The following is a 24,388-nucleotide window of genomic DNA, read 5'->3' as shown; positions in this document are numbered from 1 at the left end:
GTAAACTCCATAGCCAATTCTTTGGATTTTACCCAGAGGTCATGTCTGAAAACGGGTTAAGATAAAGACAGACAGTGTCTGGTGGAGAAGGAAAAGAGCCATGATAAAATACCAAGTGTCATATGCCTCAGGTTCATTAGTTACACAACTCAGCTCATTAAGCTGCCTTCAGACATGCACTCAACGCGTCAAGTCATTTGACATTTCACCAAAATGTTCCTTCCAGCATCCTGGTGAAGTGTAACCAAAAATGTCCAAGTTAGCCCATGTGAGAATACACCAGTTAATTCTGGTGAGTGGGAGTGTTGATGAACATAAGATTGATGCGAAACTGAAAGTAAACAAATAGCCAACCACTGTCATAGTTTGAAGGTCTATTTAAAGGTCTTTCTATTTGAAAGTCAAGTATTTTGTGTGGAAAAATAAGTTTTCAACGCTGGGCGTTCTTCAGTCACCCTGGCCCTATCTATCTTTCACATAAACCCCTCCATATACTGAGTCTATACAGTCGCAGCAATGGGCAGTTAAGGGTGATGGGAGGTGAGAATAGAAGCAGGGATTTCTTATCAGGCCTGTTACATACTGCCGAGTTCAGCCACGGGCTGCGGATGGGTGTGGGAGCGCTGATTACAGAGGCTAGCCTGAGGAGACCTGAGGAGAGGCGGTGGACAAAGGTCTCCCAGCAGAGCCCTATACCATCAAGCATTAGTTTGCACCATTAGATCCAACACACACACACACACACACACACACGCACGGCCTAACATTCCACCTATTCAATACACTCTACTACTGCAAAAGACTCTCTCTCTCCACTGACGTCCAAACTAATGTCAGCAGCGAGCCTCAAGATGAATGCAAATTCTACATTAAAAAGTCATAAATAGTTCCCTGAATCATATAGGGTCCAGGAGCTCCTCTGTGGGGAGGGGGTCTCTTATTTTGTTTGCTGACTAATCCTTAAAACCAAGCATGTGGTCCAACAGAGCAGACAGACGTCAGCAATTCGGCCTGTCAATCCAGAACTTCCAGCAGGGCGGACAATCACTCTGGCAGCCGTGAAGTACTCCCTCTCTGTCCAACTGGTTAATGCCAACTGGAAACTTCAACCTTTGACTGACAATGAGTGGCCCGGAGCTCGGGTTTCATCGTTCAAGGCTCACAAAGTATAAACACAGGGGGGGTTAAACAAAACTTGAAGAAACTGCTGAGATCCACCACATGAAGTCATCTGTGTTGCTGAAGTTCTGATAGAAGAGAAGACAAAGGCTTTCTGCCATTCTCTCCTCTTCCCCTCCTGTGTCCTGTGTCAGCACTGACTCATTGCTTTCACAGCACAGAGCTGACATTTTTGGTGGCCTCAAAAATCACTTATGGGACAGGGTGTTGGCTCCTGCGAGGCTGGACCACAGAACAAGTGGACAGGCGCCCATCGAGTGCTGATGCATTTCACAGGACACAGTTGGCCTCCTGTGGAACAACTTACAGCCTTCCGATTGCATCTACAGAGCACTGAGGCATTTTTTCAATGACTCGCCCTGCGTTGAGTCACTCCGCCACACAGAGAACACCTGGGATGCAAATAGTAGTCGGTAAAAACGTGTACTACTCCATGATGTGTATTTATTTAGTGCAAAAACCGGAGGAAATATTGAACATCTGGACACCTTTATGTTCTGCATGACAACGAAAAGTAGAAGGTAAAAATATTCACACTGCACTGTACATTCCCGCTTCATTCCAAATGAGCATCTGCTGGGCTGGATAACTTTATTCCCCATGAGTTATCAGCTCATTCAGCAATTAAATTATAGGCACAGGTAGTTAAGTTAAATGTTGTGGAGCCAAAAATATCTGTCACTTCTGAGCATGTAAGCCAAACAGAGCTCTGCAGCATTTTGTAAGGTTTCTATGTGGTGGAGGGAGTCAAATATCTCAGCAGTGCATGCACACAAACACGCGCACTGTCCATAGCTTGAGCTTCCAGCAAACCCCTGTGACGCCTCTGGCTAATTCACCTCAAGGCCAAAGGGCTGTCCAGCATCCTCCAATAAAATAGCCCTGCTGCTCCCCCACTGAGACACAGGCCCTGGCAGTCTGGCCGGTGCTCAAAGTCACTCATTTGTGCGCACATAATTATTGCTACTTTTTCTCTCTTTACCGCACTGCAAGCTTCTCACTAAGTAGATGTTTTTTGGGTATTTGTGTCGTAATGGTTGGATGACTCATTTGTAGTAGCTGTGGGAGATGTCTGATTTCTCCTGTTTCCAGTTAGTCTTCCTTAGGTAAGAGAAAAGTGTCCATGTGTAGTCTGATAATAATCAATAATTGTTATTTTCTTCATCATATAGCAAAATCGTCCATGTGTGCAAATTCTCAGTCGTCAAAAGCTCTGAACCTCTGTTCCAGGCCACAGCTCTCAAAGTTGCTGCTGTGAATACAAATTTGTTCTTTGAATGCCCTTGTCAATAGGGGTTAAAGCAAGATCCAAATAATTCTTCTCTCTCTCTGACCTCTTATACCAAACTCTATTTTCCTGTAAGAAGAAAAATCCCCACACTGTCACTCTTCAATGTCCGCGTGTGACAGATCTCAGCATCTGTCAAGATAGCCATTGGGATTCTGGGTCATATATCTTGTTGCGTCTCAGTTTCCTCTGTTATTGGTTTTTTTTCTTCCTATCTGCAGCATCCGCCTCTTGTCTCAAGTTGAGATCAAGTTTTTGTCCCAATCTGACATCGCTCTCTCTTCCTCTCCCTCAGCTCTATTCAGCCTGCTGTCAGTCGGTGCCCAGACGGAGATGAAGAAGGTCGTCGGGGATAACGCCACCTTGCCATGCCACCACCAGTTCCCGTCGTCCAACTCTCTGGATATCGAGTGGCTCCTGCAGAAACCAAACTCCAAACAGAGAGTGGTGAGAGGAGACTCCCTTTTGTTTTCTGTTTTATTCCACTTTTCCATCATCAGGCAATCAGTCGACACATTCATGTCACTGTAACTGTAACTACTTGCTGCCTCTCTGGCTTTTGGACATACTAGCACTGTGAAGCAATTTTCTCCAATTAAGCCTATTTTTTTTCATTAGGGGTACTTTCCTCCATTTAGGATGAGTCTCCAATTGGCGGTGGCCATAGCAACCAAAGTTATAGTGTCTGTTGGAGGTGGTAAAAAGCCATGAAAACCAACCATGGTCTTGGGGCTCAGGGTCATTAGTTACATAAGCCTTCTCTTAAGCTGCTTTCAGACAGGCCCTGGACTCCAGACACTTTCTGGAAATGATCCAGGGGGGTTGTATGGTAGAAAGCAAACGTAAGAGTCAGTTCCTCCTTATTTTTTCCAGAAGTTTTCCGGCCAGGCCCCATAGTTAATCTCAGAGTGATACTCTATCCCTTTCATAAGGGGACTGGGTTTTGGGTACAGTACGCCTGCGTGTGTGCTCTTGTAGTTAAGGTTTGTACTGCTTATCACTTCTCCTCGATGCATCAAGCTTCAATAAACTATTAAATGATCTGATATCTGCTGATAACTTCCTCATTCAATATACAGGTTTTCCTTCTCATAGGCGTCTGATTATTAGAGTAAAAACAATTCAGCTGTTTTCAATCCACAGAGAGAACATCAACACAAGAGTAATGTAAACATTTTCAGGACTGAATGTTTTGAAAATTGGAACAGAAACCTGCTAGTGTTTTGTTTTTATCCACCTGTTCTTTTCCTTTCTCTTCCACACACACTTTTCTTTTACATTTCTTCTCTCTTCCCTATTTGGGTCATGCTGATTGATTTCCGATGGGAGCCATAATAGTGGCACATAAACTCGATGCCTAAAGTTACTGTGGCAGTTCAAGTTTTAAGTGCCTTCCCACAAAGGAACAATCACGTCGCAGAATGTTCCCTGAGGACCCTGACTAATTCTGTAGTCGTAACCTTGGACCCTTTCCTCTCGACTTTATCCAGAGGATAAAAGAGATAAACACTAGAGCAACTTCACATCTTGTGTCAATACATGTTCTGCTGTGTCCAAAAATACTCCACTAACTGTATGTTTTTGGGGGGGGTTTAGAGGGGTTTACTTTTGCTGGAAGTTAGAAACTATATAAAACATGAAATCAATTGATGGCCTCCGACGAGACTTAATTATAACTTCCAGCTTGAAACAGCACTACTGTTCTGTTCTATAATTAAGCATCACCTAGTTGAAAATCCTTAAATGCTCTTAAGTTGGTTTTGTCGTCTCAGAGCCTCAAAAGACAGGTATCGTTTCACCGGGTTTGAATCATTGCCTTTCTTCACCAAAACTGAGCTTAGTATCTGATAACAGACAGAGCATTCAAATTGAACCAGCTTTCTGTCGGAAGAAACAGATTTCCTTTCTTTTTCGGAAGCCAGTTATTCTTGCGCTGATGTGTTGGTTAGCGCACAGACGTGTAGCGCTGTGAGGAAGAGAAGAAAAGGAGGGTAGGGCTGGGAAACAGGGGGGCTAGGAATGAAAGAAAAGGGAAAACAATTGTCTCACACTTTGATGATTCAGAGGGGGGCTGCCACATTGCGATGAATATTTAACAGGAAGATAACATTGAAGGCGCCATTAATTAAAATCAAACGTCTGAAAAATTTGATTAGATAAGAGACTGTGCCTGTAGCTGAATGAATAAATCATTCTTTTGTTCTGCCGGAAGGCCGTGTTGACAGAGAAAGAGCATCGTGTCAACATTTAAATTCTGTTAGCAAATGTAAAGACGACATGTGTTGAGGACACACGGGCAAGAGACAAGGCTTCATTGTAGATGACCAAAATTCATGGACCTTTTTAATTTAACATCATTATGGACAACAAAAGCTAAAATTCTGTAATGTTGTGCTTTACTATAGTATGAAAATAAAGTAGGTGTGAATACATATTTTTGTTTAGACGAGATAGTTCACACACACTGAAAATAACTTCTATCTCTTGTTTCCAACATACATTTATTCAAATCAATACCTTTTATTATACGATCAATTTGAAACATGTTTAGAGTCATCTACACATCCATTCAGAAATGGCAGGTTTACTCCATATCTGCATAAAGTATTTTCACTTTTAACTGAATAAACAAACCACTTCATTTTGATTGCAAACTACTGCCAACAACCGCAGGTCATGTTACTAAATTATTCTGAAACTCCTCACAGACACAGTCTCATATGTTCAGTAGATTTCCAGTCATAACCAGCACAGATAGTATAGTTCATACACACAAACAACAAGTGAGTAATAATAAATTGGCGTGGGCAGCGGACGTGCATCCGCAGGCGGATGCTTTGTGTAGGTGCCAGACCACTGTCGCTTTGTGCCTGCAGCCGTGGCACAGTAATGTATGTCTGTTTGCGTCCATGGTGTGTTTCCACTCGACATGTTTGCTTAGGAGCTGGTTTACGTGTGTAGGCCTGTGCATGTGTGTGTTAGTGTAAATGGCCAGTCGTCACCTGTAATCACAGCAGGTGCCCTTGTTTCCGGGGCGCTGATGCACTGTGGCACCGGCATTTAGCAGGCCCCATCTGCAGGCTCTCACTTGCCCTGAGTAATAGGCCCCTGTGACAGCTGTGTTTGTTTGTGTTTTTGTGTGTGTGTGTGTTTGTGTATGTGGATGGAGAGAGGGGGAGAGAAAGTGCAAGAGAGAAGGAAAGAGGGGGGGCAAAGAGAAGAAGACACAACAGGCAGGGAAGAGAAAATGTCTTCGGTGAAGTTTCAGATCATGAGATTTTTTCTTTGAAGACTCAGCCACTGCAAACATCAATGAACCTTGTGCTAAAAATAAAAATGAAAAATAGATTGTGTCAATCACAAACCGCAACACGACCGCCTGTTCTGCTCTGACCCAATTTTACTCTTTGTTTCAAACTTTTAATCCGATGGTTGTTTCTTTTATGGTTTATATTTGATTTATTTAGTGTACCCAGATTATGAACCTATATATCATGTTTGCATACCGCAATGTTGTAGGTTCCCGGTTAAGTCTCACTTTTGGCCGGGTGTTTATGTGGGTTTTCACCATGTTCTCCGGCTTCCTCCAACATGCAGATTGGGATGAGGTTAACTGGAGACTGTTAATTGACAATAGGAGTGAATGTGAGTGTGAATGGCTGTTTGTCTGCCTGTCAGCAACCTGTCCAGGCTGTGCTCTGCCTCTCACCCAATGTCAGCTGGGATTTTCTCCAGCTTCGACCCTCAGGGATAAGCAGTATAGATACCGGATGTTGCTGGGATGGATGGATGTGTACATATCATATGTACACACACAGTAGAAGTACATAGTTGTTCATAAAAACTTCATTCATGTAGCAACTTTTATACAGGTTAGTGCACTTCAAAGTGCTTCACAAAGGAAGGATATGGCAATATAAATATATTTACAAATAACACGTACATGCACATACATACATACATATTAACCTGTTCCCCGCAGTAACGCCTCAATTCAAAGTATTCATGTGCCTTAAAACATAACCTAATTTGCTAATTTCATCACTATGTGTAATATTTCTGGGAAACAAAACTTATTCTGAGGCATTAATATCAACATAACAGCCATTATACGTTCTGGCATCTTTGTTGCTAAGGTGCAGCTGCTAAATAACTAACAAGAGAAACTGAGTGAAATCAAACATGACCTGATTATGCCAGAGGTAAACAGAGCAAAGTAGAATAAAATGTGTTTACTGTCTGAATATATATAGTAGACTTATAGTTTAGTGTGAACTTTAAATCTTAAATAAATGTTGGTTTTCCTGCTTGAGATGTTTCAATACCAATACCAGGACTGGCAGGTATGCAAATCTATTTATTAATCAGATCTTTTCTCTGAATCAGGAGTCGTGCTGCACTGCGGTAGTATGGAGGCTCGTTTCTGCCACTGTGATGAAGAAAATACAAATCCTGTATCTTATAATTTTGAGCTATTATCTCATTATTACGATTTAGTATCTCATTATTATGAGATACTGACTGTTACTACTGACTGATACTCTGACCGCAGCATGGTTGAGAGACAGCGGTCAAGCCAGTTGCCTCTCATGTTTGCATTGTCAAAACAGCCGACTGTTGTTTATCGTTTGCAGTTGATTGAACATTTACTGCTATCGTTTGACTCTGAGGTTTAGAGGAGCTTTTTTTTCCTCAAAGTACTGACACACTAGTTTTTGAGTAATCCTCTGTCAAAGTCCCCTCCAAAACACAATAATGAACTTATTCTGCTACATTTGATGAAGGATACAAATTTGTGTACCATCAGTTCTTCATGAAACTGATATTGTTGGAGTACTAATTAGACTACTGCCACAAATACTATGAAGTACTCAAAATGTTTACTTTTTTTTGTCTTTGAATTGTCAATTGAATGGTCAAGAGGACAAAGCCTATCCTATCAAAAGATAAAACTTAGATTACTGACGTTTGTGAAGGCCAGGGTCTGTCTATTTATTAATGGATTATGACGGATCATGACTCTGCATCGTTCCGTCACTTTAACCCAGATTTTCTGATTGTGCGCTTCTCGGATGACCGGACCTATAATGAGTGTCTGTTCTGATCCTGGAGCAGTGCTGATAATAATTTTGCAGTGACAGCAGATCGCTAAGACATGAAAACATGAATCGATTATGTTATGTCTCTGCATCGATGCATAGTCAGTCACCCACGTCATCTAGACAGGCAGCTGTCTTACCAAAGGCCTCTCATCCACGGTTTCCCTGCTCTGCTGCGCCCCGTCCACAGTCAGTATCTCATAACAATGAGAAACTAAGACATAATTATGACATAATAAATCATAATTCCATACAATGGCTGGTGTTGTTCTTAGAGATTTTCAGTAATCTGGTATAAACCAGACCTAGCTAAAATATTAGCCCTGAGGTGTGCCACAAGTAGAACAGTGACGCCCCGTATGCAATACTTTATTTCAACCTGGATGCTGACAACTATTGTAGATTATCCATGGACAAAGAAGAAGACATGTTCATCAGGCCAGTCCACAGACTAAAAGGGATATTCACACAAAAATGAAAATGTACTCATTATCTACTCATAAGTGTTTGAGTCGACAAAACACTTTTGAGGTCTCAGGGGTGTTGCAGGCATATCCAAAAGATTTAAATGTGGTGTCATCCAAGTGTCCACATGCCCCGACATTTAAATCCGACTCGAAACTGCTTCTTTTACACAATGTCCTCTCTTATCTTCCTCTGGAGATGCATTCACAGTGGACAACTTTAGTGATCCAAAGGAGAGCAATTCATTTGTAGCTTACCCTGTTCATCATCACACACATCAATAATCAATATGATGTCAAAAAGAAAAGGTCAACAAATTAGGTGAAGGACATCAAGATTAAAATTAAGGAGGTAAAATAAATAGCAATAAAAAAACGGTAATGAGATAATTATAATAATAACAAACATGCAGACCAAAGTTTGTGGAATTAGTATGTAGATGTATTTGTGTTTCAAAAGGTAAGACCTGAGCAACCATCTCTTACATACATTGTTAGTAGCGTAAAGCTGTGAAAAATATGTTAAATTGGGGTCTTTCTGGTACTTGGTATCTTTTTACCAGATACGTAAAATCTTGATATTGGAATTTGTATCTGAAAGGAAAACAGTGGTATCGCAACATATTCAGCTGTGTGTGTGTGTGCCAGTGTGCTGCCACAACATCAGTGCCACTGTGTGGACATTAATCTTTTATCTCAGCATTTTTTGGTCAATCTGAGAGCTCGGCTTGTAGAAGGAGCGTTAGGAGAGATAACAGTGCTCACAGACAATCAGCTAAATGAACGCTGGCAGGATACTGGCATTCAGGCAAATGCATTCATTTGTAAAATATTATTCCCCTAGTGTTAATTAATTAAAAAGTGATTGTTAACAGTGTTACCCAAGAGTGCTGGTGTTCCGTTTCCCTCCAAACAGAGCGCCCAGTGAGGGACAGCATGGAAGTGTCTGAGCTGAACATGCTCCCTCATCAGAGCTATGTACATGTTAATGGAAGGTGACCAGTTGATAATATCAAGAGTTTTGCTGTTGTGACATAGACATGACTTTAAACAAACAGGTTCTTCATGTGACATGAAAGCTTTTATTGTTAGTTTGTTGCAACAATTACATGAGCCAATTAAAATGTTGGTTTACATGATCACATCCATGCGATTACCTCCGCCAAGGAGGTTGTGTTTTATCTGCCTTTTTTTTTATTCTTAGTAGGGTTACACAAAAATGGATTACCACAAAGGTTGGTGAAAGGGTGTAGTATGGTTCAGGGAAGAACCCATTAAATGTTGATGGAGGGTGTCAGAACTTGTTCTTAACATTGCAAGATTTTTTATGACATTTTGAATAATTCATGATTCTTTATGAAAAAAAAAACGGCACATTTAGGGAACTGTTATTAACATTGATTGAATTTCAAGGGACTGTTGTGCCTTAGTGGAGGTATGCAATCTACTGAGTGCCAGTTTAGTTAAAAAACCATTTATGGTTTTTCCTCTTCTCTGTGTTTAGATCATTACCTTCTTCGGGGGCCAGGTTTACACCAATGAGGCAACAGGCAGCGAGGCCAGCCGTCTGTCCTTTCCGGGGGAGTACCTGGCCGGGGACGCCTCCCTGATGATCAGTGACTTGCTGCTGTCCGACTCTGGTGAATACTATTGTAAAGTCAAGACTGGGGGCAAGTACCACTGGAGCCAGGTCAACCTCATTGTGCTGGGTGAGTGTTTGCATTGTACTCCACACACACAGATGTTACTGACAGATATGCATACAGGTGCAGATATGTGCACATTCCATCAGGTTAGGAAGAGACCTGCACCCATTTGTGTATGGAAAATGGACACACAGACTCTCTCTCTCACACACACAAACACACACACACACAAAGAGCTAATCACTGGATCATTAGCCTGGCACATTTCCTCCGTCATGCTGACTGATCTAATGATTCAATTTGATTCAGACAGTGTGATTTGATTTCGCTCATGCTGTTTCAGTTCGTTCGGATTGGTTTGTCGATGAGGTGAGACCAGAAACAGGCGACTGGGCCTGGAAGAGCACAGAACTGATTGATTGAGTTAGGGACCGAGTTCCACGGACGTTGAGCATCAAGTTAAATTCATTTCTGTCCTCTGTAAGATCTATGAGGGAACAGGCAGCAGCAGAATCTTCTCCGAGTTCCAACTTTGAGGTACATTTTCTAGTGAAATTTTGGAGTTGAAAATGACATTGGAAAAAATATCATCAAACTCGCTGCTGATAAGCTACTTAGGAAAATTACTTGTAGGAGTCACGTCTTACCTCATAGCAACAAAAGAAAATCCTGTTTTGGCCTCATAAGCTGCATCATTGTACATTTCATCCGCCTCTTTCTCTATTCGCTTTGTTTCGCTAATATGCCCGACGTATAGATGGTTATAAATGCCTTAGTTTGAAAGCTAGCTCCATGGTAATGTGCTCTGCCTGCATATCTTAAAAGCTAAACAACTTTAAAGGACAGACAGCGAGGAGGGGGAAGTGCTGCATCGGCCATAAAGTCCGGCGGGAGGAGCAAGATCATTCTCAATGTCAGAAAAGCGGGAGATTTATTAAAACATCATGGGAGATTAGTTCAAACCGCAGTTATTGGTTTTCTAATGGAACAGTCTGTTAATCATCGCCTCTCCCTTCCATGAAGAGATTTCAGTGAGTTAGTGCCTCGATTTTTACAAATTGCCCTCAGCTTTGCGTTGGCACTTTCAATCTTGAGAGAGACGAACATTTGCATTTTTCTCTCTCCCCATGCTAAGATAATAGCTTGGCAGCCGAGCCAGTAGCTGGCTTGGTATGAGGCAGTCTGCGAGTGTATGTATTTGCGTGTGTGCCAGGGGTTTCTCCTCATGACTCCACTTGTTTTGTATATGCAGCTTTATGCCCGGATGCCTAAGCTGCTTTTGTTAAATGTGAATTTGCATGTTCAGATTTTTAAACTCAGTTTGTTTAAGTGTATCTGCTGCATTTTTATGTGTGTGTACTGGCAATTACTTTGTGCATGAGGTTGCGTGTTCCTGCTCCTGCTGCAGTTGGGCATAACTGACCCTGACAGAGCTGCGAGATTCACAGATGAAGCGTCGGTGCTCGCCCGCTCGGCTCGTCTCATTGTATGCTTACTGAGAGAGAAACAGGGAGAGAGAGAACTCTGCCACCGAGACCAGGTGGTTTGAGAAGACGAACAAAGAGAGAGATGCACGTAAGCTGTCTGGCTTTGTGTAGCGGCTATCGCTAAGTCACTACATCTCAGCATTACTCAGGAGTTACTTTGCTGACAAGCTGCGGCGTCTTATTTCAAAAGTTGCCTAATAGACAGCACAGCCAAAATACAAAATAGATGTTATAAATTTAGCTTACCCCTGATCTAAAAATATACCTTGGCTCGAGAAAAAAGGATGTCCTGCTTTTTTCCTGCATTGATAGCGGTGCCTCTCGGCGTGTATCCAAACAGAGCAGCTGTACAGCGCTCAGCAGGATCTAGCTATACTGCCCTCTGCCTCCAGCTACTGGACCATGACCAAAACCTTTGACCTGTGGAGAACATAGCACCACAAGCGTTCACAGCCCACGTTGGGGTCACATTGATCTATTCCCTGTGGGACTGTTTTTTTCCCTCTGTGTGTCACCAGCTCTGAGGAATGACTGAAAGTTACATTCACTTATCCCTCATCAAAAATGGATTGGACACCAGTAATAGATTTAAGGAAAAATGTAACTTTGTTCAAATGACTTAACCATTGTGTTACTGTTACCTCAGTACAGCATTTGCCCGCTTGTTATGTTGTATCCTAAGTTATATGCACTGTTTCACTTGACTTTGCATTACAGAATAAATCAAGCTTCGGTAAATGTCCTACTTATAATGGTAAATTGTAATGGTTTTGTATTTATACAGCGCTTTTCTAGTCTTGATGACCACTCAAAGTTATACACACACAGATTCATACAGTGCATCTACTAGCAGTGTTGTGTTGTAATTTGTGAATATGGGCTATACAAATAAAATTCAGGGTTCAGCATCTTGCCCAAGGACACTTCGGCATGCAGATGGGGAAGACTGGGGATCGAACTGCCCGCCTTCAGGTTGGAGGACGACCGCCATAATCACATAACCACAAAAATGTGATCACGATTTTTTTCAAAAAATGCAATAAAAAACAAAAAAAATGACATTGTTACCATTGAGGGTGGATTACGTGATTGTGAAACAATGTTAAATGGTCCTCGAAGACACAAGTTCTTATCATTTCAACTGTGTGTAGAGAAAATGCTTTTTATCCGCAACGACAAGGAGAAACTACCCATAATCATCAGGGGCAGTAGCAACGTCTCTGATTGGTGAAGGTCACTGTTACCATGGAAATGTTTCAACCACCTCAAAAATCATGTTGGTTACGATCGGATAGTTCAGCACTACGTTGCAATTAACACAGAGCAAACATGATTTGCCTCTCTAACACGCAGTGGTTTATTTAGAGATGAGGAAAACGAGTGTTTGGTGATCATATTCATCTTATAGCTGATCAGCCTGGATCCAGGCTTCTATCTCTTTTCTATAGACCAACCCTCACCTACCCTTACAAGCTCTGGGTAGACAGGTCACAAACTCAGCCTCAGTGATCGAGTGAGGAGATCAGATATCGGGAGAGAGCTCACATTAGAACCACTTCTCCTTCATGTATAAAGGCTACAGTGTAGGTGGTTTTGGCATTTGGTCAGGATTCCTCCTGGGCGCCTTCCGTCCCATCTGGCCTGGGAACGCATTGGGATACCCCAGCACGAGCTGGACATCCTGGCTAGGAGGGATACCCTTCTTGGCGGACTTTCTCTGCTACCAGAGCCCTGATAAGCAGAAGAAAATTGATGGATGCATTTATATTAATCTGAGAACAATTTATAGACATTTAAATTTAAAACAAATTATTTAAATTTGGACAAAGATATTTGCTATCCCGTATGTAAATCCAAAGGTCAAAAATCTGATGCAAAACTCAAAACTGTAAATAAATCTGATCTAATATATAATATACAAAGAACATGTGATTTATGATTTGCCCTAAACAGTTTTCTAATTCCCATGTCTTCCTACAGTCAAGCCTTCCAAGCCGAGGTGCTGGATGGACGGCAAAACCCTGGAGGGCAGTGATGTCAAGTTGAGCTGCAAGTCCAGCGATGGGTCAGAACCCATCAACTACAAGTGGGAGCGAGTGCTGGACAAAGGCAAGAGCCTGGGCAAGCTGCCAAACCTGGCACTGATAGGTGAGGAAACTAAGTGGCACGACAGTGACGTGCTGATTCACCATCCAGCGCTCAGCAGAGAAACACTTCGAGCATTCTTTTTTAAATTAATGTTTTTTATAGGCTGCATTCATCCAATGCCGTGTTTTGCTAAGCACACCTCGATTTCCACACCTCCCTCTCGCCTTCACACGTTTGCAAACACTCACACATAAATCTGCCGGTATACAACTACACCCTTCTACCACTTGTCCCCTTAGCTGCTTCACTGGAGTAATTAACAGTGTAAGTGTTTTGCTCAAGGGCACTTAGATGGGCTGGGATGGTCCCGCGTAGGCCCCTGATTCTTCATTCACGGCACGATAGCACAACACAGCCATGTGCTTTGTCAATGCACTCTGCTGGGATGAGTTATATAAACACAAGATTCCAGAGTGATACTGATGAGGACACCTGTGATGTTGAAATGTCAGTGTGGCCCAAGTGAATTATACCTGTATAAAGTCAGTGTGGACTGAGCGTTTTCTTGGTTTGTGTGTGCATAGTTGGGAAAATATAATATAATAGAAAGAACTGTCAGCCGACCAAAAACACATGGCTGCTCAGTTAGAGCACTGAGACACGTTTCATTCAGGTAGTGTGGATTCCTGAATTCCTCTTGGATCACAACCAAAAATGTCTGCCTCTACAAAGTACCTGACACAGTTTAAAGCAGAAAAGATAAGCAAGTGTTTAGGCAGCTCTCCTCATCTTGAACTCTTTAAACCAGAAATAACACCCCAGGGTGCCAACCTCTCTCTCTTACTTTTCCCTCCACGGTTCAACTGGCGTTGGCGTCGGCACGTGCCCAGACAAAAAGCTTCAAATGAATTACCTCCACCACAAAACACCTGTTCAGTCTAATTCGTTTTCATTGGACGATAACACACTGTGTCGGCGGCCATTATTTATGGCTCTGTTGAAAGGCAATATCACATGGTTGTCATTGGTTGAGAAGACTAAATATCCCATTGGGCTGTGAAGCTCCTCTAATGCTCACATTCCTGTTACTCTCTTCAAGTTCTCCTCAGTGCGATGGGCATCAGTCTTAAATAAACTCTCATAAGGAACTGTGCTTACCTGGATTCCAATATTCCAAATATTGACCTTATTTAGAACAAGACATTACCTGGATTGTGGTGTCAACACGAGTTGGTAATAGAATATTCCTTTTAACATGTTACAGAGCAGAGTCTTTTTGTAACCCCCTTCACTATGTCCACTTCCGTTTGGTAGATATATATAAAAGATCCCTGAACAGGTTGAATGAATGATATGAATAAAAAGAGGTTGAGATAAATCACAGTTTCTCCTCTATTGCCGCTATTATGATGATTTAAATGTCTTTATAATACATGAGATGTGCAGAAATATCCTGGTGCACAGATGTTGACAGGATGCAATAGTTCATTAATTTAATTCTAAACCTTGGGAAAAAAACGTCAGGATGGTTTATTTGTCTCATATTGTTATTGTTATCTTTGTTTTGTTCTTTTCTTTATATAAACAATGCTGTCTTGTAAGACTTTTAAGGGTGGGCCCATAATATGCATGACACACCAATCATCATCTTCTACGCCATTAAGTCTGACGTTATTGCGCCAGTTGTAGATCCTAAATCATAAATAATAAGATGGTACTGTTTACCACTTTGGTTGGTGTTGTCATTCTATCTCCTTTTTATTTTTCCTTCTTGTTTACACCCAGTAAACAAGAAGTTGTCATCAATCAGTTATTGAATACATTATTCAGGTTAAAGTAATCAGAAAATGTTGTTCACACTATTGGCTTAATCTGGTTCATATCACACTATTATAATAATCTAAACGTATTCAGTGTCTCTCTTTTTTTTAGGTCATGATATTTATTTATTCTTGCGTTGTACAAATGAGGATGGTAGAGATGCAGGAAGATTTGAACAACATTTGTAAACGAATAAAAACTGTATTATTCCCCCAGATCTGAAGAACCCAGAGATGGTAACCCTGAGGAATCTCACCATGGACAGCACAGGTGTCTACAGGTGCACAGCCAACAATGACGTGGGGGAGGAAAACTGCAACATCGAGGTCACAATGCAGCGTGAGTTTTAGGAGGGACGGGAGGAGACCCCTCGGTGTTCGCCTCGCACCGAACTGTCATGCTGATTGATGGTTATTGTTTCAAACTGCGGCTCGAAATACATTTGTACCTCCTCTCCGCCTTTCTACAAACCTCCCTACTCGCTCACACTTTCCATTCTCACCCGGAGTGCTCCAACACCAGGGACTGCACTAAATGTATACTGGTGGCTACTGGTCAACACCTCTTCTGCAAAAGTTATCTTTCACTGTCACTCTAATACATTCGCTGAGAGGCCCAGCAGGGCCGGGTAATGTGTCGAGAAAATGATTAGACGTCTAGAACCACAGCAGGAGCAGTTTGGGAGCCTTGATGCTAAATTGTATTTTGCCAATTTGGCACAAACAAAGGCAACTTCCCATTAATGAGCTGGAACCATAAAAATGAGTGATTTTAAGTTTAAGAATAATGACTGTATGTGACTTCTTATTGTATCCTCTCTGTCCACAGGTGCGAGGAATGTTGGTTGGGCAGCGGGTATGGTGGTTGGAATATCCCTCGGTATCCTCATTGTCATATTAATCATCTGGCTCGTCTTCCGGAAGAAAGAAAAGAAGAAGTACGAGGAGGAGGAGACTCCCAACGAGATCAGGTTTAGTCATCCTCCTTTCTTCTCTGGTTGTTTCACATTCTTGTCATTTCGAACTAATTTAACTGCAGTGTTTGCTAAATTCTTGAAATTGTGCGGCAATATGTGTTTAAGTGTGTGTCTGTGTATTTCTGCTTCTATGTCCTTGTGGGGCTGTTGCTGTGATGGTTTAGCTGCACTATATACTTTCAGACTTTTAAATAAGTGAAAAACTGCTTTAGTGTTCTTTCAAGTAAGACCCTAATGTAATATTGCATGTATTGAGAATATGTAATATCTGCCGTAACTGTGTTTTGTGAGATACATTTTTCTTTATCGGGAACATTAATCTATATATTTCGTGAAAAAAGACAAACAGTATGTGGGGTATGTAGATGCAGGTAAAAAATGTCTGTCGCTGGGGTGGTGCCCAAGGTTTTATCATCTTCCCATCGACCTACAGGTACAATCTCATGTCTAGGAGACAGGTATAGAAATCTGAGCCACGTGTTTCACTTATTCACCTGAAACCAGAGTAAAACAGTTAAATAATACAGACAAATCAAATGTAGATGTAACAGTTAACAAAACCACTATCTAAGTCACTTTCTTTGATGTTCGCCATAGGACCTGCTGGGCACTAATAGGTCTGGATGAAGACGATGTCTCGATGCAGGTTTCCAGGTCAAAGTCGGCTTAAATGCTTTTATTGGCCTTCAACGATTCCATGAAATAAAAATGTGGAGAGAGAGAATTGATAGTTTTAAATATTTTACTGCAGGGCACAGTTTGAGAAATAGATAATGCAGTGTCTTTCAAAGAGTTTGTTGCACATTCAATTTAACTACAGTCCTGTTTAGCTTTGGTTTGACGGAGCGATGATGGTGATGTAAGAACTTGGCTGTGTGACCTGCGTGTGACCTCACACAGCAGTCCAGCTGAAAGTAGCACAGCTAAGCAGATCACATGCTAAGTGACACAGCAACAGTCCCTTAACGCATGGATGTATTTGCTGTCTACCTATCTCTCTCTTCCTGTCTGTGATTGTGTGTGTGTGTGTGTATGTGAGTGTGTTTGTGTGTGTGTGTGTGTGTGTGTGAGTGTGTGTGTGTATGTGCGTGCGTGCATGCTTGCATGTGTGTGTGTGTGTGTGTGCGCGTGTGTGTGCGCACGCCTCCACCAATGTTATGTTTTAGTGTAATGTTTGTTAGTTAGCAGTACATGCAAAAAAAAAACAAGATGATTGCAGCAAACCTTCCGGGGCAGATTGAGGATTTTCTTTCACTTTCCTAAACATTGCGAGATGGGACAATTTCAACATTTTAGATTCCTCAGAAAATAATGTATAGATCTTATTGAACAAATCAGGGATGTTTAGGAGACTGATATTTATCAGTGTTGCAGTATGGTGCAGATCCAAATAGATAATTGTTAAATTTGAATGTGGTTCCATATTGGGACTGTTGGCCTTGGCAGTGGGAAGCCCTCTCTTCTAGTTTTAGGCTTTAGGATTTAGGACATTTTAGCCTGTCCTCACTTTCTGATGCACTTTCATGGAATGCTCTGGGGTAGAGACATGGCTTTAGGGCTATAGGATTAGATTTTGCTTGGGGTTAAGGTTGGAGCTGTGACATTTTGGTTGTAAGAGATAAGAGGGAATGTGTTATCAGTGATTGTCCTCATAAAGACAGGAGCACAAATGTCTGTGTACAAGTGTTTGTTTGCGTGTGTGTGTGTGTCTGTGTCTGTGTGTGTCATGTTTGTATTTCTCTATGTGGGTGCTTTATTGCGTGCGTGTATGTGTGTTTTTTTATTTTTTTTAAGAATTGCACTGTAAACCTTGAGATACAGATACACTTTATTGGTCCCACACACACACATGCACACACACAACATGCAAGTGGGGGAATTTGTTTTCTGCTATGACCCATCTTGTGTACACAGGAGGACACACAGAGCAGTGGGCAGCCATGCACGGCGCCCCGGGGAGCAGGTGTTAGGGAAGTAAGGTGCCTTGCTCAGGGGCACTTAGACAGTGGGGTGGGGTAGGCACTTTGACAGTGTGGAACAGATCCAGGTGTTGTCCAGGTGTTGTCCGTCCAGGTATGTAGTTTTTGTTGTCACTCCGTGGATTCGAACCAGAGACCACCGTCGGATTTTCTGAAAAGTGTGAGAGATCGGTACTGTGTTGTTTTGCTGTTCACTGTGTGTATGTGTGCTTGCCTCTTTCCTATTTTTAGAGGTACAGTTCATATAAAATAAAAGAACCATCATTTTTCTTGTGTGTGTTTCCAACCACAGGGAGGATGCGGAGGCTCCCAAGGCCAAGCTGGTGAAGCCCAACTCCCTGTCCTCGTCCCGCTCCGGCAGCTCACGCTCCGGAGCGTCTTCCACCCAGTCCATGGTGCACAACAGCGCCCAGCGTGGTCAGCGCCCCCGCCAGCCTGCTGTAGCAGCTCTCAAGGAGAATGGACAGCCTCCAGGCTTCCCCCAGTCCCCACCTGCCTACACTACAGTTGTGCCCCTTAAGAACCCCGAGCCCCCTACCACTCCCAAATTCAACTCCAGGAACATGTCGGGGACTACACCCCCAACCCTCATGGTCCCCGCCCAGACCAAGGCCTTTCAGACTGTGTAGGACTGAGAGCCAACCCCTTCCTGCAGCCATGTGAGACCCCTTCCCCATCCCTGCCCAAGTCCCCCTCACCCCTTCCTAAAGACTCTTCCATAAACACAGAAATGACACTAGTTAAAAGGATGTAATTAAAGGAATAAATACTATAAAGTCCAAAAGAACTTTTAATTAATGCATACTTAAAAACGGAAAATATGACATGCTTGCCCCCTACTGAATTAGATAAAACAACAAAATAGAAGAAAAAACAGTCCTGAGATGCAACTGTTTGCATCTCTATGGCTGAAGGCAGAACTTATTTTCTGAGTTCTTTCTTTTGGCTGTGGGAGGCACGGGGAAGCACCGTGTGCAGCGAGGTGGAAGAAGCCCCCTCTTAGAGTTTTTATTAATTTATCAAATCAAAGGGTGAGGCATACAGCGGAGAAGAAGACAGAAGGAGAGAAGGCTGGATAATAAAGTAGATCCAAACTCTGAGCCATACAGCATGTTGAGCTTCACATGTCAACAAATGCAAAATGGATACGAAAGCGGAGAACGAGGAGAACGGACGTCGGACATCGGACATCTACAGATTTATGTCCTCTGCGGGAGGAGGGGGCTGGGGGAGGCGTGCAGCGATTCTGTGATTCATGTCAGCCCGCACCTCCGACTCACTGCTCCCAGCACCTGCTCTGAAACCACAAACCTCTTCGCCTCCCATGGGCCAGGCCGATTATGCCCATCCATGTGAAAAGACACAGTGCGTGGCATGTGCATCATCTGCCTCAGTGCTCTCGGTCTTTTTCTTGCCCTCATAAAGAACCTGCCAGATATCACAGCGGCCCTGAGTCTGACTCAGCCGGCTCGCGAACAGCTCATCTGCTTTACCAATCAGCAGGGGGAACTTTCAGGTACACGGATGTAGCACTGGCAGTGGAGTCCAAGTCCAATGGAGTCTGTTACCCACTCCCACATCCTGTCTACATCCATGGACGTCCTTTTTCTGGTACTGAATATACTCCCTGAATTATTAAATAGTATATATTAGGCCTATAGCGATTCATTTAAATATAGGGGATAAGCATCTAGTTGCCCAGCTGGACTTGTTTTTCTTTATTCTTTCGGGTTTCCTGTGTCTCTTCTCGTTGAACAGGTTGTAAAGGGTGACAGACAGCCATGTGTCCATTCATCCATATGAAGAAGTGCCACCAATCCCTAGGATGGGTTATTATCGTTGCTTTATTTTTTATTTTACTCGTACTACATTTCTGAAGTGAAACCAAAATCTTTTACCATGAATGTGTGATATACAATGATGGTGGATCACATTACATTCAGCCTCCTATAAGGTACTGAATCAATATTCGAGGCACAAAGAATTGACCTTGACATTCAATTTCACAAAGTCTGAATGAATGGAAAGCAGAGTATGATTCTGGAGGCTTTAATTGTGTCGGGTGTGTATGGTATCATAGTCAGCACTCTCCCTGGATCCATAACAATGGAGTGGCACTCGATTGCTGTCTCGCTGAATCACGGGGCCTCGCTTGGTTATTAGTTGAGCCGCACTATCGGCCAATCCCCCAATCGCCATATCCTCCGACAGACCCAGTGCAGTTTGATTGAAAGTAGCTGAAAAAAGGGCAAGTAGCCTTTCTAGTGTGCCTTTGCATCCCTCTTCCTTTTGATGGTTTCTTTCTTCGTCCTTATCTTCAGCACACCAGTGGTTAAGTCTCTGGTCACATCCAGCTTCGAGGGTCAACAGCAGCGAGTACCGAATGATACAACTTCACAAACTCGCCCCAGTAATAAACAGACGCAGCCTCTGCAGCACAAGCAGAGTGAATTATCCGTGGTGAGAAAGCAATCCTGTGTCACGGGACAATGTAATGTATATTCTGTAATCAGTCTTGTTTTATATTGTACATACGGATAGATATATGCACATGATGTCATTTAATTTAACAAATTAGGGTATTAGAGGAGAGATGTAGTACAAATGAGTCAAATGGGAAACCCAAAAGTGGATATAAACCATGTACTGTTACAGATGTTGTATTCTGAGTGAGTTCATGTGAAACAAACATTATCACATGTATGGAAGGTGCAGGAAGGTGGAGAAAGAAAGGCATCTTGCTCAGTCCAAAGGAAGACACTCTGTCTTTACAACTACACACCAAGTTCTGGTGAGACGTACTATGGATGTTATTGATCCTGTGGGAACTATTTAATTTGATTAAAGTGACCCGGTGACCTTTCCTGAGGCATCGCCGCTGGGTTAAGAATTTCCCTTGACCAGCACTTTGGTCAATAACGACTTATCTTAAAAAAGTCACTTCGTGATGACCACAGAATCTGCTGTGAGTATTTATGGACGACACATGATGAATATTGTTTGATGTAACCATGACCTTTAACCTTGTATTCCATCCAGCTAAAATTTATGCACAAGATATATCAAACCCAATAGGCAGATTGCCATGAAATGAAGTGAGCATGTTAATATTATCAAAAATAAAGTGTTTTTAATGTTAATGGTTCTACGACCTTTTCTCTCAGGACAAACTTGACAACTTAACTCCACGACTGGTTCTAATAATCAGTATGTCTAACACGTTAATATTATATCTTGTTATTAATGTTTCAGTGATTTAATTTTGTTCCACTTTACAAATCTGAAAAAATGTAGAATCATACGAGGAGAAGTGCTGAAACCAACATCCGTCTGAAAGCACATGTGGTTTGACTTTGACCCGTGGATTTTCACGTGACTTAACTGTAAGGGACGTTTTCTGGGGAAAAAATGCCTTTTAACTAGAGGTAGAAGCTCATATTTGACCAGGGAAGCTACTCGATGAGTGGGTCTGTGCGTGCGTGCTTGCGTGCATGCATGCATGTCTGTGAATGTGTGTGAATGTGTGTGTGTGGGTGTGTGCATGTAAATTCAGTATAAGCCCTTGGGCCACACCCACACATTCTCATGTTAGCCATTCAGTGAGTGAGAAGGATCCAGTCAGGCAAAGTAACCTCTATCTAAATAGATATGACTGCAGACTGGCAGTGTTTACTTTCATTTTCATATCCTTACATGCCTACTGAACCTGGCGTCACAGGCAGCAGTTATGTTTTGGCTTGTGGGGGTGGCATCTTGAGACAAATCACGTCAATAATTCATAACCGTCGTCAGCTCTGGAGGCCACTTGTACGCTCCGTATCTTCTCTAGCCGTCTCTTAACGTATAATGCACTCCCTGGGTGTGATGATGGCATCTCAAGGCTCAAGCACATGCACACACACAGACACACAATACAAACATATACCCATGTACACATAGGTGCACATGGAAACACAGGCGTGTTCTCCACGTACACTCGCAGATGCACATGGGCACAAACACATGCACAAACACACACATAAAAGCCCAAACTGCAATCCTTGTCATTTCTTCTCCTTCAAAATCAATTTGATGGATTGAATGTCCGGTGGTATTACGACTGACTGATGGAACCAGGATACCAAATGCAGACGAGAAAGGGAAACACGCGCACAAACACACACGCGCACACACACACACACACACACACACACACACACATAAACAGCCACTGTTACAACACAACCGTGCATGCCGACACACATGCACTCAGATGGACAGACACTGCTATGCATCTTAACAAACTGGGTAGCATGTGATTTCAATACCTTTTTTTCTCCTGCAAGAGAAGTACTGGGAATCAGAAGAGTTAAAACAGGATTGATATTGAGCCAGGCTTGTGGGCTCCTGCCATTGAATTTCCCCCCACCACAAATGAAAGTAGCAGTGGAGGTGGAGGATGGTATGCAAGTCTTCCAGCTGTTTAATTCCTCCAAGCTTTTTTTTATAATTTGCTTTCCAGCAACAGCAAGTCTCAGGTGGCTGATTCCTCCGGTTTATGAGCCCTCGTGTTGCGTCCCTCCACTCTCTGAAAAACCTGCGCTGGCTCCAACAAATTCATTTGAAGTAGCTTTGGTCAGTTCAGTCGAGGGTGGAGGAGGAAAGTCTTAACCCACGACGAGTGTCAGCAGCACATCCAAAATCATTCTTGAAAACTATATCCATCAGCACAATACAATGTCTTATTATCGACACTCAAAGGTGCAGTAAACATGAAATCGTTAATGGTTATCCTGCAGATATGATAGGAGTACGAATCTCATGTAGCCACAGGGTTTTATGTTCTATTAAGCAGTTTTATTTCTGATTGAAGCTGTTGAGTGGGACAAAGCCATGCTCAGACTTTGTGGTTTAGCCTTGTGTCTCAAAATCAAAGGAATGTGATGTATCATTACTTTTAAGGGAAGAGAGCCAACCGAGGGGAAGAGAGCAAAGTTAACTGCATGTCATAGGAGATTGAGCAGATGTACGGGAATGCTTTGCTTTGATGTAATATAACAATATTAGGCTAAAAAGAAAAAAAAAGAAATCTACAATTGTTAATATACTCACAACGATTTTTATGAAGCTTTATTTTTGTCTTCATTTGTTTGATAATTTTTTTTCATCCATGTACTTTGCACTTTTCTGTGTGCTATACACTCATCACTGGCCTGTTTGGGCTGCGTGTGGTAGGCTGTTTCTCTTGCCCGCAGCGTTACTGAAGGGAAATAGAAGACACCTTGGTTTTTCTGTACACTCATCTGTTTTTTCTGCCATGGCTTCTCTTTTGGTTTTGTAAAAAAACAGTACAGGTTTTTTTGGGGTATGTTGGTTTGATGAAAAACAATCCATGTAAATATCACAAGTAAAAAATGTATATTTTTACGACTTCTGAGTTATTACTCTTTCATTTGCAAATAAAATTCAATGACAACTTAACTGGTTGCATGATATCTTGATTTAGATTTTGTTTGGCCCTGATGTGAATCTGTGAAGATATTATCACAGCCCAATCTCCTGTGTTTGTGCAGAGTAGACAGTTAGGCATTGTTGATTTCTATATAGAAACAAAATGCTGCATTAGCTATCTGGCTCAACTTGAATTTGATAGCCGCCAAAAATCATGTAATTAACAACCTACTCACACAATTTATTTGAATTACCCCCCAGGTAACATTTTAGACACAGGATAGATTTGATAATTGTCTTTTTATCAAATCTGAATTCTCACAGTTGCATTAAAACATGATTAGTTGTGATGGTAATGTAGCAATTGTGAACGACTGAATGTTCCAGATAAAGGATGAGCTATCCAGAATGAGTTTCAAGACTCAGCAAGTTGACCACAATGTCCAACATCAATCTATAACCTGTGCCTGAGGAATTATTACAGTGTATATATGCTGTATATATATATATATATATATATACAGGCTGTATATATATATATATAAACAGCTTTTACTGTATATATACAACTGGTGAGCAGCTTCCACAGGAATTAATCTTAGAACATCCCTGGCTTAGAAATAAAGGGATACTGGTGTGGTTCTAAAGTATTCTATTACAAATATGGGTGTCACATTCTGCACAGTTGTCCCAACTATAAGTCCATGATCCAGGACGGGCTGAAGATGACACATGGGGCCGGGGGTGCAGGGTTCTTCTTCCTCTTCCTCTCTCTTGATCTCTAGCCCCTCAACGTGACACTCAGGCACGAGGCAACATGTCAGCAGTATCTATTGAGCTGTCAGACACTTATTGACTGACATTCATCTCTTCCCTCTGTCAAGTTATTCTGTTGACGATCTATTGAACTGCCCAGATGGAGGGTGTGTGG

At 42.2% G+C, this 24,388-nt stretch overlaps 1 protein-coding gene across 1 annotated transcript in view; it reads left to right on the top strand.

Moving 5' to 3' along the window:
• Positions 1-23,487, top strand: part of clmpb (CXADR like membrane protein b) — a 92,506-nt gene extending 69,019 nt beyond the window's left edge. The window contains exons 2-7 of the mRNA XM_062386755.1: positions 2,763-2,914; positions 9,535-9,739; positions 13,144-13,311; positions 15,289-15,411; positions 15,901-16,042; positions 18,320-23,487. Of these exons, the coding sequence (XP_062242739.1) occupies positions 2,763-2,914; positions 9,535-9,739; positions 13,144-13,311; positions 15,289-15,411; positions 15,901-16,042; positions 18,320-18,656 (1,127 nt within the window). The 3' untranslated portion in view covers positions 18,657-23,487. The remainder of the gene's footprint in view (positions 1-2,762; positions 2,915-9,534; positions 9,740-13,143; positions 13,312-15,288; positions 15,412-15,900; positions 16,043-18,319) is intronic.
• Positions 23,488-24,388: the final 901 nt, after the last annotated feature.

This window comes from Platichthys flesus, chromosome 4 (assembly GCF_949316205.1).
Source record: "Platichthys flesus chromosome 4, fPlaFle2.1, whole genome shotgun sequence".
Taxonomy (NCBI): domain Eukaryota; kingdom Metazoa; phylum Chordata; class Actinopteri; order Pleuronectiformes; family Pleuronectidae; genus Platichthys; species Platichthys flesus.
The sequence above is the reverse complement of the archived record's forward strand: the minus strand, read 5'-3'. Positions and strand labels throughout refer to the sequence as shown.